The 16,532-nt window shown below is 36.2% G+C and overlaps 1 protein-coding gene across 2 annotated transcripts in view; it reads right to left on the bottom strand.

Annotated features, from left to right (window-relative positions):
* Positions 1 to 252: 252 nt before the first annotated feature.
* The window catches only part of LOC126842826 (uncharacterized), a 68,390-nt gene continuing 52,110 nt past the window's right edge, over positions 253 to 16,532 (bottom strand). For both annotated transcript variants that reach the window (XM_050580007.1, XM_050580016.1), the window contains exons 2-5: positions 10,263 to 10,539; positions 4,511 to 4,723; positions 2,705 to 4,422; positions 253 to 2,513 (exon numbers count right to left, since the gene is read on the bottom strand). In XM_050580007.1, the coding sequence (XP_050435964.1) occupies positions 1,251 to 2,513; positions 2,705 to 4,422; positions 4,511 to 4,723; positions 10,263 to 10,323 (3,255 nt within the window). In that variant the 5' untranslated portion in view covers positions 10,324 to 10,539 and the 3' untranslated portion in view covers positions 253 to 1,250. The remainder of the gene's footprint in view (positions 2,514 to 2,704; positions 4,423 to 4,510; positions 4,724 to 10,262; positions 10,540 to 16,532) is intronic.

The raw sequence follows: 16,532 nt of genomic DNA, 5'->3' as shown, positions 1-16,532 counted from the left end.
GAATGTAAAATATGTATAAAATTAGTAAAAAAAAAAATATTTGATTATAATAACTGGCAGCTATTTTACATAATATTTACAAATGCAATCTCTTGTAAGGTATTAATAATAGGATGAACCGAATAATTATTCTAATTATTTCTTAATTCTACATAAATTAGCCACAATACTAGTGCACTGCGCAAATTATACGGGATGAGGATAAAAAACGTCTTGGATACAATTTGGTGTATATTTAAAAAATGATTCTAATATCAAATTTAAACTGTACAAATAGTTTTATTAACTAATACAAACAAATTAGTTTACATGGTAAAAATATAAAACATAATTTTAATTTAATACAATACAATACAGTACACTTATATTATAGTTTATAATATAAAAATAATTACACTATGCCCTACAATTATTTTAGTAAAAACCTTTATATTATGTAAATATATATATATATATATATTCCCCACCAGTATTTGGCAATAGGTATCTTTCTTGAGAAATTATTTTCAACTGGGGATACAAGTAATTAATCAAAACTGACATCCAGATTTGTTATTTAACCCCGAGGAAAAAACTTCGAGGAGAGGAAAGGAAGGTTTATGAGGTGAATGTGAAAAGATACTCTGCGAACTTTTTGCCGACTTTCAAAGTTCGATCCCGTTAGGGTGATAAATGAATGGACGGGCTCTGTGGTATAATTTGGATAGTTTTTTCAATTGAATAAAAAAAAAATTGCGTTAAACATAAAACGTACAAACGATGCCTTATAATAAAATTAACAAAGTGAGACACCAAATGCGCAAAACTCTCCAGGTAACAAATTTCGTGTTGTTTTATTTTTTTTTTAATATTATAAATTTTTTTTTTTGCAATTTTCGAGATTCGTTGGCATCGAGATTTTAATGGAAATAAACTAGTGTTGTTTTTTTTTTTTATATATATAATACATTTTCACTAGTTTTAATCACGCAAATGGTGTCAATAGCTCCGTAAACAGTAACGAGAATTCAAAATTACAACCCGAATTCGTTTCGAACAAAGATTGTGTTGAAAAATTAAATCTTAATTTATATAAAAAACAATTTACAACGGTTTGTTAAAATAAAACCTTATAGTACGTGGTCGTAACGTCAAACATTTTGAGCGTTCTTATTGGATTAATAAGAATATTTTTTTATTTTATTTACAAATCATGACTTCGGATGTCCAGCCGAATATAGTGAATGGCACGCGTCGCGATTGGGCGATTATTATCCGATGAAAGGATACCCGCCGTACGGTATGAAGTTAGGAAACTGGGCTATGGTGGGTTGTACAGGAACGGACTGTGTCAAGTACGATGTGACCTGCGTGGGAAAAACAGAGCTGGAGTACAGGGTGGTGTATGCGGTCTTGGCGCCGAATGTCAGCTTGAGGACTCTGCTGTCCGTCTGCGTGACCATCGACTGGGTGACGACCGGCGTGGACATTATGGTGAACGACGGCTGTTGCGGGAACAGGGTTGGCTGGGGTGGGAACGGAGTGGGTTGCTGAGGGAACAGGGACGGCTGTGGGAATAGGGTCGGCTGCGGTTGCAGGATAGACGGCTGTTGGGGAAACAGAGCCGACGGTTGAGGAATGGCCAGTGTGGTGGTGTAGAGTTCATAGTCTGTCTTGGTCACCGTACCCACTGGCCTGGACAAGGTGGTGTAGTACGTGCTGCCGCCGTTTACCACGGGCAAAGCGTGCGTTTCGTATACGGTTTCCAACTTGAGAACCGGCCGAGAGGCGGTGACAACCGGAGCCGGCATCGGGACGTTGGGATTCAAAAGCCGGTACAGGGCCAGCTGCTGGAGTTGTTCGGGACTCATGGTCGGCGGCGCCGGCGTTGTCGCGGTAATGTTGGCGACACTGGGGAATTTGTGCGCTTTCTTTAGACGTAGCCCGTTGGTCTTGTCCATCTGCGAAATGTCAAAATCTGAACCCACATGCGCCAAATCGAGACTGTCCAAGAACGCTTTGGCTGCATTTGGATGTGAATCGTCGTCGTTGTTGTTATCGCCGTATTCGAGTTCCAAATGAAGTTCTGATCCGGCCTCGTCCAGTCGCGTGTTGAACTCGTTCAAAGTTTTGCTGGGCACAAACTGGTACACCTCCATCGGCGGCAGTGTCTTCACTGCAGTCACTAGTCTGGTGACTTTGTACGACTGGATTAGAGTATAACTACTGGTATCACTTCCTCGGACTACCGGCAATATATGCGTCTTCAGCATCAGTTCAGTTGTGCTGAAACTTTCAGTCATCGTTTCCAAAGGCGGTGTGGCTTGATCCGGAGACAAGGCGATTGGCGGCAAAGTAGCCACGCTTGAATCGATAGGTTGTTCACGGCCATAGAGGTTAGGAGCTGTGCTAGCCAATATATTTTCTGACAGAGGTTCCGCTCTAGAGGGTTGTGGACTTTCGGTTTGTTCGACCAAGCTCTTTTGATAAGTTGAGGTCACGGTAATAAACCTAGTGTTCTTTACGGAACCGACCTAGAACGGTAAACGTTACAAATTAGATATTTATGACATTATAATTTTTATTGGTTTGAAACATATAATGTAAGATACTTATAAGATCCCAAGACAGCGAAAAAGTTTAAATATTTTCAAGTTGCTGAAAGGAACCAGATTAGGGGAAAAGTGTTTTTATACTAGCAGTTTGATACAGAAATGGACATTACCTGGAACGAGTATGGTGATTTGATAGTGGCGATTTCGTAGTAAATATCCTTGAACTCGGCGGGTGTAGATATCTCCACTCTGATGGTCTCAGCAGTCGCCGAGGGAGCTACTTCTTGAATAAGGACATCGTTATCATCGTCGTGCTGTAAAGCAGGCAATAAACCGGATCCAGCCAACGCTTGGTCGCCATTGTCGACTTGTACATCAGGGAAATGTGGTGTCAAAGGAGTAGTGTTATTTTCTTGGTTATGGCGCAGGTCGTCGATGCGACGAATCGTCACGCGGGGTTTTGGAGACGTTTTGTACTCCCACCTACCGGTTGGTCGGACTAATTTTGATTTGAATGTCAATGGAGCAGTCGGTATGGGCTGGTGACTTGGCTGTGTAGGGTGTTGTTGCTCTTGTTGTTGGTAATGTTTTTTGAAGGCCCTACGAGTAGTGGCCGGAGTCACGACGCCATTGTTTTCATAACGTTTACCGCTAGGAGAGAATCTCCGTTGGAAACTAGAACCCTCAGTTGCTTCCAATTCTGCTTCGGTAGTAGGCCTGTTGAATCTGTTTTGCTTGAAATTCGGAGTTTTCTGGGTCGTCGTGGTAGGTTTTGCGGATTGCTTGGAACCCTTTCTATAACTAGGGGTCGTGTTTTCGTTTAGAGCCGAAGGGTAATCGTTGGATTCTTCTTCTGCAGCCGGATAATCTTCGGATTCGCGAGGTTTGTTTTTTGGAGTCGGCGAATACTTATTTTTATTAACTCCACCGCCAATCACCGGTCTTCTAGATTGACGAACTAAGTTTGAACCCGGCTGGGAACCAACCAGGTATTCCAACGATTGGTCTTCTAGACCGGACGTTGCTGGGGTAGGCTCAATGTTGGGCGATCTGCTGGCCGCTTTCGGTGCTGCCGTTTTCAGTATCCGAACACCGGACGAAGAAGGAGAAATTTTCACTGCAACTTTTTTCGCTGCTTTATTGGTGGTGGGTTCCTCTTCGATGTTGAAGTTCGATACCGAATTGAACGCCCGTGGTTTACCCTCTGCATTGCGACTTTTCTGGCCGACCACAAACCGCGAAGCGCTGGGTTTCAAATCGATGACTTTGAACGTCTCGTCCACGACCTCGGACGGCTGTCTGGAAAGGAAATCATACTCTGGAGTGGGCGCCAAATGGTTGATGGTTAGTTCTTCGACAGGTTCTCCAGATATCACTTCTACTTTACTGGAAACTACGTTTTCTGGCACGCTCGAAGGCTCGGGTTTACCTTCAACGACATCGACTTTGGTCACTACATTTTCGACAACTTTAGAACCGGTCAGCACTACAACCTTGGAGCTTATGGCCGGTACTTTGTTAATTTTAGCTGCCGGTTTTGTTTCTTCTTTTGGAGGTATTGGCGTTGTTGGTTTAGCCGACGGTTTCTTTACCGTTGCAGGAGATCCGGTGGCCTTTTTTTCTTGTTCGGGTTTCTTGAACGTTTCACTCGTTGTTGGCTCGTCAGTCGTCGGTTCTTTTGTAGTTATGGTTGTAGGTTCCATAGTAGTCGAGGGATCATTTATGGTCGTTAATGGTTCATCGTTTGCGTTATCGGTCGGTAAATTTATCGGTTTACTGGGAGTAATACCAACTGCTTCCATATTCAACTGTTCCCTTGTTACAGGTTTTTCTTCAATAGTTGTGAACGAAGATTCAGTTGATGGTTGTTCTTCAGCAGTAGTAGTGCCTTTTATGAAAAAAAATAACAACTTTTAATATCTCAAATGCCAAAAAAGTTTTTTTTTTAGTTTTTGATAAGTACAATATTATATTACCTGGTGAAGTAGACGCACTCTGTGGCATGAAAACCATAATTGTATTACCAATCGTTGTGGTGAAATCTAAGAATCCATAAACAGTTTGAGTGATTTGCGAATCTGGTGAGACGACGGGCGAAGCCACAGGTTCGGGACTCTCATAATACGAATCGGGGCTCGTATAAACCGGTCCAGACGAAGAGTCACAGCTCGCTAATCCTATCAGTGAAGCTGAAACAAAGTAATTCAGTTATCGTTAATCGTTTAGTTGATGTTTTATAGCTGTAACATATTTTCTTATGTGCATATCACAAAGGATAAAGTATTAAAAAGAATTTTGTACAAAATATACTAAATAGTACTAATACTATTCTATAATTCTATAGAACGGAAAATGTGTTTAAAATGGTCAAATTATTAAATATACGAGTACTTGTAAAACAACATTTATTTGATACACAACCCTACAATTTTTTAACCATACATTACAGCCTATTATGATAGCAACTAAAAATTCAATTAACTATCAAATGTTATGTGATACTGAAATATTATTATAAAAGGACTTATTGTGATTTGATTGTTACTATTATGTGTATTACTATTACAAATATATATTAGAATAGGTGTTATACTAATCAAAATACTAATTTAAAAAAATAAACCCCCAAGCTTTTGTAATAATATATAAATATGGATACGTTATTGGGATGGATACGAGAAATTGCATGTCACCGGTTTCGCGTTAAACTTTCACTTTCAGTTAGAGATAAGAGATAAGAAAAAAATGATAACAGATAACATATCCATGATAAAATGTTTTGGAGAGAAAATAACTGGGTTTTCTTTTTAAATTTTTTAAATTATTTTTCCTATAAACGCAAGCGATAAAAGTGGGTTTCGTTTAGTTTTTATTCTTCGGTACTATTACTATTTATTATCGGGTCGGCGGACCTTGTTGTATGTTTTGTCGAGGTCAAACAATGTTCGCAGAAGGGTCCGGCTGCAGTACAATCGGGTTGGCCGATCGCAGCCCCATCGAGGTCGTAAAATAATCACTGGTGACAGCTAAACGGTTGGCAAATAAACAAAACGCTGTTAGCTCCTATTTACACCCAATAGGTTTATTGATGATAGTGACCCAGGAAACTGTAGGGCATAGTATTTAAACCGTATATATTGCACACAGGAACAATGCGCATTGACCGTGTTAAGTCTTTTGGCCGTTGGTTAGTGGCATACATGTTTGTGTACACAGATTTATCATTACACAACACAACTGAAACGAGAAATGCTGTGTAAACGAAAATGTGCCATGTTGTCTATGAGACGGATCGTCTGGTATTCAACTGAATGGTGTTCGACTGATAAACAGCTCATTGAACGTGCGCAAGTGGCGGATGTAGATAATTATTTATGAAAAAAATATGCCAACGGTTAAAAAAAAACCGCCAAGTCTTTTTTTGTCATAAGTTCAAGTGGGCAAAAAAAAAACTTTAAGAGGTAATACTTAAGATTTTAATTAATGAATATTTTACCGGCTAATTAAACGGTTAAGGTGTTCTGCCCCGTCGCCGTCCTCGACAAATGATTCGTCGCCGTGCATTTATATTTTTATCGAAAAAAGGCGTCCCTAAAAATAAGGAACGCTTAACTCGAGGGCGCTAATTAGTTCAATTGGTCCTGTTGACACAGTCGCTGAAAATATTATCTCGGCTTTTGTAAGGTCAGGTTGATTTAGGTGTAACCTGATTAAAGTGCTTCGTTAGCAACCGGAAGCGGAAAATGTTTAATCATTCAGAGCCGTAGAGTTTTTCGATAATTTAAAAATGAATAATATTATTTCTTATTAGTTGCAATGAAAAAAATCAATCAAATTATTATGTCCCGGAAACGGTCTTGAACTTTCTGTTAAAATATTATTTATTATAATGAAATATACGTCATGTACATAGTTATTTAGCGTTTCTTAGAACTAGACAGTCGGGTTAAGTATTTGATATTATGTTAGTAAAATTCCTTGAAGGTTTATTACATTATATGGGATATACTCGTATAATAAATGAACATATTTTGTTGGAATATAATGTAAATTACTTTAGAGACGGTAAAATGCATTTTAATAAATCAATCAATCTTATGATGTTAAGATACAGCCAGAAATATTTGATCTAAAGTGATAAAAAATATAAAAAATTGTCAGATTCGATTTTTTTAATAATTTTTTTTTTATATTTCAGTAAGAATTATTTTACTTGCAACTACATTGATAGTAGAATATAATTTTCACAGATCCAAAATGTTATTTTCTATCAATGTATCTTACCCAACGTTTATTGTTTTTTGAATTTAAGGTCATAAAATAGTTTGAGTTAAGAACCGAAAAAAAATTAATGAAATATAATATGCCTTACTAAATTTAGTGTTTAAAAGCGCTTAACTTTTAAAAAAAATAATCAAGAACCAAATACCTACACCTTATGAAATATTGTATATTATATTTTTAAGTTCTATTTTTTGCTTTAAATCAAGACAAATAGTTTTGTATAAATTAAATGAATTTTATTGGGCATATTTTAATACATTTGAACAAAAACAAAGATTTATTTCAAAATTTATAGATTATAAATTATTTGATTGGTGAAGTTGGGAACAATATTATCATGTGTGCATACATTTAAACTACAGGTTGGATCTATCAAACTTGAAATTGGCCATAAAACAATACCTAATATAATTTCCATTCAAATCTACCCTATTTTTCCCTAATATCATTATAAATGACAATACTTCAGAACAATTTATACTAGTAGGTATTTTTTAAAGCGTTTCGTTTTTTGTTATTATTTTTAATACTCTCTTGACCGTAATACCGTTTGAATGGATTCGCCTTAAGGTTCACGGTCTTGTGAATTCTAGTAAAGCTTCTAAGTAATGGATACTTTGAATGTTACTACTTTCCTTTATGAAACTCGGGACGTACATCAGACTAAGTATAAACCGTGGAATTATAATCTTATTACCTAAGTGAAGTTCTCTTGTAAAACCAACGATTATTGTTTGCTTACTTTCTGAAGACGATTCCTTATCCGAAATAAAATCGTTTAAAGACTTCTAAAAAATAAACTTATGCAGAGCAATTATTATTCAGTCCATTTTTAACGATAATTTAATTTCGGATATTTTTGGAATCGAAGAGAAAAAAATTTAATCAAAAACAACGTTAGTCTTATTTTTTTTGGAAGAAAATTGAACTCGGTTATGACCGCCCGCTGAATAATAATTATACTATGTAAATTAAAAAAATAAATATAGATAATTTTTTTAGAAATTTAAATCATAATCAACCACTGTGTATAATTCACAAGTTACAAGCAAATTGCATTAATACGCCGTCGCTTATAATATTATAATGAACATCTTGGGGATAAAATAAACCATATTTCCATTAGCGTGGCCGTAAATGTGTTTTCAAGAACAAAAGTCTATCTAAAACCGCAACGGCTTTAAAGTTTCTCCAACAACTCGGCTATATAATAATAACAAATTATTATTTTGCCAGTAGCTCCATAAGAATATAATATATTTTGCTCGTGATTTGATTGCAGCAAAAACCGCCACGCGCACTTGGAAATTCATTTTTTTTTTCAATGGTTAATATAATTTGAAAAATTACTAGGTGCGCTTAAAAAAATAGAAAATCCGTCGAACCGACAAGTCGATTAAACATATGTCAGCGCGAAGGATTAGAAAATATTATTTTTAAAAAAACACACACACACTATATTATATTTTATTTTCAACGCTTTTTGACCGTGAACCTCTTTTCCCTGACCTGATTTGCACATTGTATACATGACTAATAAAATGCACTTATGTGCCCAAGGATCAGTTCTACCGCCGTTAAAAGCGTGTGAGAATCTACGTTACATTGATTTGGGTTACTTTTTTTCATAATTATTGTGGTTTTATGCACATACATATATTATCAAAATCCCACATGATTCACATTGAAAATAGCTACAATAGCTGGTAAACATCGTTACTAAAATAACATATTTTTTACTATGTAGGTACTACACCAAAGGCAATTCGAAATTAACCTTGGGTCTGAATTCACTAATCAAAACAACTAAGGCGACTGACTAATTAAACTCACACCGTAATCGCAGGTAAATACTCCCACAACGATTCTATTGTTCTCCCGTTCGTGACACTATGGAGGATTCTAGTAAATAACATAATATAGCGTTGCCAAACCGTTAGTGTATTATGTAAATTTGTATTTATATTCACCTTAAGTTCATTCATTCGTGAACATTTTTATAAGAAAAAAATTACTTATAATAGCCGGTGCAATCGCATGTACTTATGGCCTAAATTGAACGTTAAAAAATTCTCTTGAAATTCAACATTATTACATTTTATTATATCGTTTAATTGTATTTATATTTCAATAAACATTGTTTTAAAATCGTTTGTTTAGGGTTAAATATTTTTGAAATTATATTTATGCTTATTGTACCAAGTTTTCCTGTATAACCATTGCACATTATATTAAGATGTTCTGTAATACATTTTGCAACATTAAATTGAACGACAACAACAGTTTACAGAATATAGTGATTTCTTAGGAACATGCGGTCCACAAGCGTGACTATAATAAAGTTTTCAGCTGTACAATTAAAGAGTGTGTAAAACAAGATTGCAATGAAATATCCTATAGTATAGTATAACGGCTATAAAAATGTTGTAGACAGGATTTTTTTTTTAATCAACGATGACCGAACCATAGCTAAGTCAGGCAAGCAGGGAAGATTTTATTAACACATAGCACTTACATCGTTTCTGAATGAACTCGGACTACTCTTCAAGGAGCAAACAACAAGAACGCGTTATCAAAGGTCAATGGTAATAATAAAAATATATTATAGGTACAAACGCGGTGTTAAGCGCCCACTGAATTCTGTTAAAAAACAGTTATCTGTAAGGTAATCTTTGTTGCTCGTCCGTGAAGGGAATACATAGTATTATAATATGTTACCATGGTACGTACACAGCTTGTATTTTCTTTATTTTACATGTCATGTTGTTTTCGAGTCGCTCCTAAATAGCAATTTCCTGTGAAACATCGCCAAACGCATCAGCTTAAGTCACAGAAGAGACATATTATTATCTCTCTCTTATTAACGTGTCATCATCTAAACGACGATGTACACACGAGTTGTATAGTATTATATTTGTTTGTTCATAACAGGCTTTTATTTAATAATAAAGTGGGGCGGAATACGATTTTACATTTGCACATCTACATCTCATCTAGAGTTTTAAAAATATTTTTCACCACAAACATAATTAGTTCTTAAATGAATATATATATATATATATTATATTATATTAGCAAGCTAGCTGTCGAGTTTGTAGAGTTGTATAGTGCATTTGTTTATTCATAACAAGCTTTTCTTCAATAATAAAGCAAGATCGGGGATAATGCTGCGTATCGTATTACCCAGTACAAGACATTCGATGCTATAATAATAATATTACCTATTTTTATTATTATAGTCAAAGGTCTCGAACAATGGTACCCTCCGCATTATATAGCTCGTCGAACTTCTTGGAATATACTTACATAAAAGGATTTTATTTTTCTCGAAATAACGAGAGCGAGAAATATTATTTAGCTAGTTGTGGCGTTTGGTAATAGAGAACTATGTAGGTTTTAGTAGTGTGCTTGGCCAAAAATGTGTACTTATGGCTTACTACTTACTTTTTAGCAGAAAACACAGCAAGAACGTTTTCATCTTGCCCGATCTCATTTCCAACACCATGGCCCCGGTTAATTTTTCTGGGATTTTCTATATTTTGTATTCCTTTTGTGTGTGTCTGTCTGTCCGTGCAATACCCGCTGGCCCCACACACACACTCTCTCCGGTGGTGGATATGAAGTCGCCCGTAACCGTGTGTGCTTAGTGAAGTTTTCGCCTGAATGTCATTTCAATAGGCCGACCGAACGGCAAGCGTGTAAGATGTGGCAAAAACAACGCCTGGAAAAAAAAAAAAAAATACACATTTTAAAAAAATAAATAAAAACAACAACGCCGGCAAAATAAGACGACACGGTTTCTTCGCTGTACGTTATTCGACATTTTCATATAAACGAGTTTTTCAAGGGGAAATCTATTAGACTTAGGTCTAACCCTTCCCCCCCCCACCCCCTCGGTATGTTTTGCATACAATCACCCGTATGTATTAGGTATAATATGCCAAAGGCCCAAAGAAGCGCGTCATCGAAAATGGTATCTACAAAAGCGTACAAGAATAATAATATGTACATAAATCTCTTTTCCGTCATTTTCCGATAAAAATACAATTATTATTTCCCATACACACACACACACAAATAACATGTATAATATGTGTATATGAGATGAAGGGTACCTTCATCTGTAGTGCATGTATGACAATTTTAGAGTATAGCAAAAACAAAATTCATTAATTCTTCCCCGTCTTGCATAAGAACAAAAAAAAATTTACATTAAACGCTATTCTACTGAAAAGTTGTATTTATTTAAACAGTCTATTGACATGAATGACAAAAAAATTGCGGCATATATTGAAAAAAAACTATTTGAAAAAAAAAAATTTCATAAACGGACTACTACTACTACCCTTCTTCCCCTGTGCCCTTCATATACAACGTATAAAACTATATGTTTTTAATAACGTTTTTTTTTTTTATACTTTACTCGTGCAAAACCCTGAAAAAAAAAAAAAAAACGATTGCCTTGTCAAACCCAAAAACGGACCTGGCAAAAAAAACCCTAACCCCTTCTCCACCCTTCGCCACCGTGGCTGATGTACCGTAAACACACGAGTAAATGCGTTTAACACTGTTAGATTTTCACCGAAAGTGGCCCAACACAAAGGCGGCCAGTGTACTTACTCTATTATAGTTTCCGGCTACGTGGGTTTTGTTTGTGTGCCGATACACACTACACTACTGGTCGATCGTATTTTACCCAAAAAGAGGCAAAAAAAAAAAAAACTGACCGAAGCGGAAACGCCGAGGCGATACACAAAAATCGGCATTTTCCACCCCTCCCACCCCTCCCCTCTCTCTCCTCTAAGTACCAAACGCGCTTTTTGTTCGGGTTTTTTAGTCGCGCCCTTTCAATTTGCAGTAAATCCGAATATGGACGACGTGGTGCTTAACGACAATAATAAAGTATAAGTACTAGTAGCCCTTTTGGTTTTTTTTTGGACCACGGCTAATCTCGTTCCCAAATGAAAACACAACCTTTAGTTAAAACACATTGTGCGATGGAACGAGAACAAAAACAAAATTAAATAAATAAACCAATTTCGAGTAGGTACATTACATATTACTATACTATACCCGACCGACGGTGCGACAAACCCTCTTTTTTTTTTGTAGTAGTAGTAATATAGTTTTTAAACTTACAATAGCAAATATAGATAATAAAATATTGTGTTTTGAAAATAGCAATGCACTTGTGCGCCTCCGGTAACTTATATTATTACCGAACTAAAAATGTATATTATTTATTTTTAGAATGATTCATAGTGGTGTTATGTTTTCTATTTATCATTTACAACGGACAAAACGCAATTTTTGCAACGCACTAAACTAATGAAAAAAAAACAAACGACTGTGGTCTGTTGTTAAGGGCAATATTTAAGAAAAAAAGGGATTTTATTAAATATATAACCAGTATCAATTGATTTCAGTTTCTTGTCGTTAAATAAATTTAACTTGAACATATTTTCAAAATATGTTTGGCTGTTTGGTCTAAAACGTCAAAAACAGATATATGTCATCACGTTAGTAAGAAATTAGATTACAACAATTTATATTACACTTAAAAAATATCAATTTTTAATTTAAAATTGAACTATTGACAATATGAATATTATACATTTTTTGTTAAAAATGATTTATTGATTGACAACAAACAACTAATAATTATCAGTAGGTATGCAACTCACCCGGATCGTGACCAACTCAGTTTGAATAAACAAAACAAGCTTCGAGAAATACTTTCAATGCCGGAAAAAAATTTGCATTATCGTGCAACTTTTTAGCGTTTTTCGGCCGAGGCGATCAAAAAAGTTGTTGATTTATTTTAATATTAAATTCCTCGTTTATACGGTAACCGACATTTTACGAAAGCTATATAAAGTTTTTTAAACAAAATAATTGATCTCCAATCAATATAAATTCCTCGATTAAATTATATGGGATATTTTGTACTTGATAATAAGCAATGTCGGGAAGCGTTGTTTTTTTTTTTTGGTAAAAACTGAAAGTAGATTCATAAAAATATCTAGGTATCTGCCGGATTGAAATTCCATATTGTTTCCCAACGGTTTTGGTTGACGAATGTAAAGAATGTATTCGCAGTTAATATTCCAAAGTAACAATAACCATTTTCTGACTGGGTGATAAAAATATAAATACCTGACAGCTATTAATTTATAATAGCTAATTTTTATATAATTTGCATACTTGTGCAACACCTAAATACGTGCACACCTGCTCTGAGAAAATATCGAAATGTACATATAGTGCATCATGAAACCGAAGAAGAAACATTCCATGACCGTTTCCTTATGTGTTATCTAATTATTAATACCGACGGAGTGTGTCGTCACGTGTCAGCTGATACTAAAATCTACTGCGGGCAAAACGTTTGACATCTTCTGAGTGCGTATTGCCCAATGGGAAAAAAGGACAATTTTGACACCGAGCCTAAAATAAAAATAAATAAACAAAAACAAAAAAACAAGACGGTCGCCACTTGTTCGGGCGAAACAACTTTTTTGATTGACAAAATTTATCAGACTGGTTCTCCGTTGGCCAGTGATATTCTTACATCATCGGCCGGAGACTTCTGACAAGTTGGCCAACTACATCAACAATTAGCCCGGTAGCTAACGGGTAAAAAAAATAAATAAATAACAACTGTCGTATATAAAAATTCGTGTAAACAGCAACGGACAAAAATATATTTCTTTGATCGTAAACAACACTTGCCGACCGGATCGACAACAGGTGGTCGTCCATTTGTATACCTAAGTATGTTTATGTATATTATCAGATTTAAACGATTACATGCGAATTGGCACGTGTGTCATAATAACACATACACAACTAAGTGTACATAACAATATAACAACGTTCCTGTCGTCATGTGCTCGCTGCTCTTTATGTACAAGTCCTTTGGGACTACAACAGCAGCGTATTACAATAATAATAATATAATAGGTTTTAATATTTTTTATTTGCCAACAACCGTGTTTCGAACGGCCCAGAAATCGTGTGGTAAAATTAAAAAACCAATAAGAAAGATAAATAATAATTTTCTTTTTCCCATGTAGGTACACGGCGTATCCATCCACACGACACGGCGATCACGCCAAATGGTGTAACGCGTGGATGGGTCGTTCAATCGGTCACGATGTCATCGCCAGTCATGTATAACATAATAATATTATATTGTAATAATAATGTGTTTATGTGTCGTCGTCAATTGACACACACGGGCCTGAGTGGATCATAAACAAAACCGTTTGTTCATCATTTACCGCCCCTCGTTAACGTCCGATAACAACCTGCTCGACAATTATTATTATTACCGATGGCCGAAATCGAGTTCTGGGTCAAAAGTCAAAAGCCCGCATCACATAAGTCATCATTGCCGTACACATCTGTCAGCAAGGCTTTTAGTGTCCCAACCCTCCCTTTACTGATCTTGGAATGAATGCCTTGATCTATAATATTTCAGGGGACACGGGTATAGTTAAAATCAACAAACTCTTTAATGCACCGTTTGGACACGTTTATACCGGAAAAATAACTACCGTCATCGACTAAAATTGAATTATTTCAATAGAAAATGATCACATAAACCGCATACGTCTTAGGGAGGCGAAGACGTGATGAGCGGTTTTAATTGAATAAGCTGCACGAACGTACGAAAACAACCCCTTAACGTGTCAATGTGTATTATATTTTCTGTTGTTATTGCAAAAATGTTGGACATTGTGGACCAGAATGATTATAGTGGGACCGTCGTGGTTACACAGTCTACTCAGACATATTAAGATGAATACACGGCCGTTTTTACTGACGCCAAATTGCTTATGACGGGTGGTGGTGGTCTGGTAATGCCCCACAGTGACAACTATGAGAATTGGCAATCCGTTTACGGTGACGAGAATACCCAGGCTTATGTACAGAGTTCCGGAAGGTCTGTACATCATATTTTTGTGTCTTACAGAGGTCGGTTATTTTGTCGACACGAGTACGTTCACACATACACACACACGGTTGTACTCGGTTTCCATGGTTGCTGATCGAATATAATATCGCAAGACGTCCGTCGTTTGTTTAAGACCTCGGCCGGCTCGTCACAATGACGATAGCATAATCCCCATAGCGCGTTTCCAATTATTATAGTTGTACCGAGCAGTCGACTAATTGCCGAGCTCGTTAGTCAATCGTACCGATTATTATACAATATTGTACATTGTGCGTATCGAAGGAATAAGCACGTTCTTGGGGTGACGCGTGATCGTCTAACCGACTCCAAACCAAACGGATAATAAAGGTGCGAAAACCACCCTCGCGGTAACGAGAATAAAATCACACAGTCGTTATTTATTATAATAGTCATACAAGCAGGAATTCTTTGTAAAAGCAACGTTGCAAACGTTTGGAAAATATTATCTAAACTTCATGTGCAACAACACGTATCCATACCGAAGATGGAAACCTATTATTATTATGCAATTCGTGACCCGCTGACAATATGGAATTTTTGGCCGATAACACAATGTTTAGTATGACTTACTGAATAAATTTGAGATTTGCTTTAATTTGGTACACGATAGAATAAGAAGTAAGATGTAAAGTATGGAGTATGACCAAAACGATTAGGACTGTCGATGACGCTATATGATGTTCCTTGTCTATTTATGATCTGTGCATACAGTAATATTTATGCACCAGTGTAGATAGTTTGCATTCGAAATTCTGTAACTCCGGACACGATGGCAAGCAAAAAGGAACTCCTCGGCGCAGATCCGTGCAATATCGTAGTACATATTATATGTATATATTATATATTTTTATTATATCACACAGAAGAACAAGACACCGCGTGGCGACCTTTGGCCGAACTTTGGAAAGTAATTTTCACTTTTTGCATGTAATATCTAAGGCACGGAATCGAATATCGGCCGACCAAGATGACATAGGCAAGATTTGTTTCAGTTTTTTTTTTTTACACGCGGGTTCATAGGTCGTAACCCTTTTTTTAATTTTCTTTCTACCGTCGGGAAGACACGCGCGCTCATTAGGCGCCTTCGGCTACAAATTGCTGTACGCTTGTATGGGTCCGATATACACCTTATATACCTATGCATTATATATTATACCTGTCTGCGCGTGTCTCTCGATTAATGGCGTGTACATGCCAGCACCGTCGTTATGTATTGTCTGTATGTACCGTGTGAATGAAAGCAAAAATAAAAATCAAATCATTTATAATTGGTATCACGATTGCAGAATAATAATACAAAAAAAAATATTATTTTTTTTTCGCAGTGTGTGAATCGATTGAACGGGCTTAGAGAATTGGTCACGGCTATATACCTACTATACGTCTTTTACCTACCCACCTTAGGCTTTTCTCGAAACCGACAACTTGCAGCGACACTTGGTGAATTACAATCGTCCTAATACCGACACATCCATACAATAATAATATGCGGTGTCCTTATATATATATATATACTGTTTTTTATACAAGAATTGGCGTTGACATTCGCACGCAGAGCGGACACTGACCTCCGTCGTTCCCAATGACCATTAGGAGCGCGATGACACACACACAATATAGGTATATGTATGTATAGAATGTGTAGTACATGTAACATTCAGCATCGTGTAATACCAATAATAGCTAATATAATATAATACAATGATAATTTACCGGTTGCCAATGACCTGCAC

Source organism: Adelges cooleyi, unplaced genomic scaffold (genome assembly GCF_023614345.1).
Source record: "Adelges cooleyi isolate 19-005CV unplaced genomic scaffold, UGA_ACOO_1.1 ACOO_flye_CR_arks_rails_tigmint_CR_PRNA_108, whole genome shotgun sequence".
NCBI lineage: Eukaryota > Metazoa > Arthropoda > Insecta > Hemiptera > Adelgidae > Adelges > Adelges cooleyi.
The sequence above is the reverse complement of the archived record's forward strand: the minus strand, read 5'-3'. Positions and strand labels throughout refer to the sequence as shown.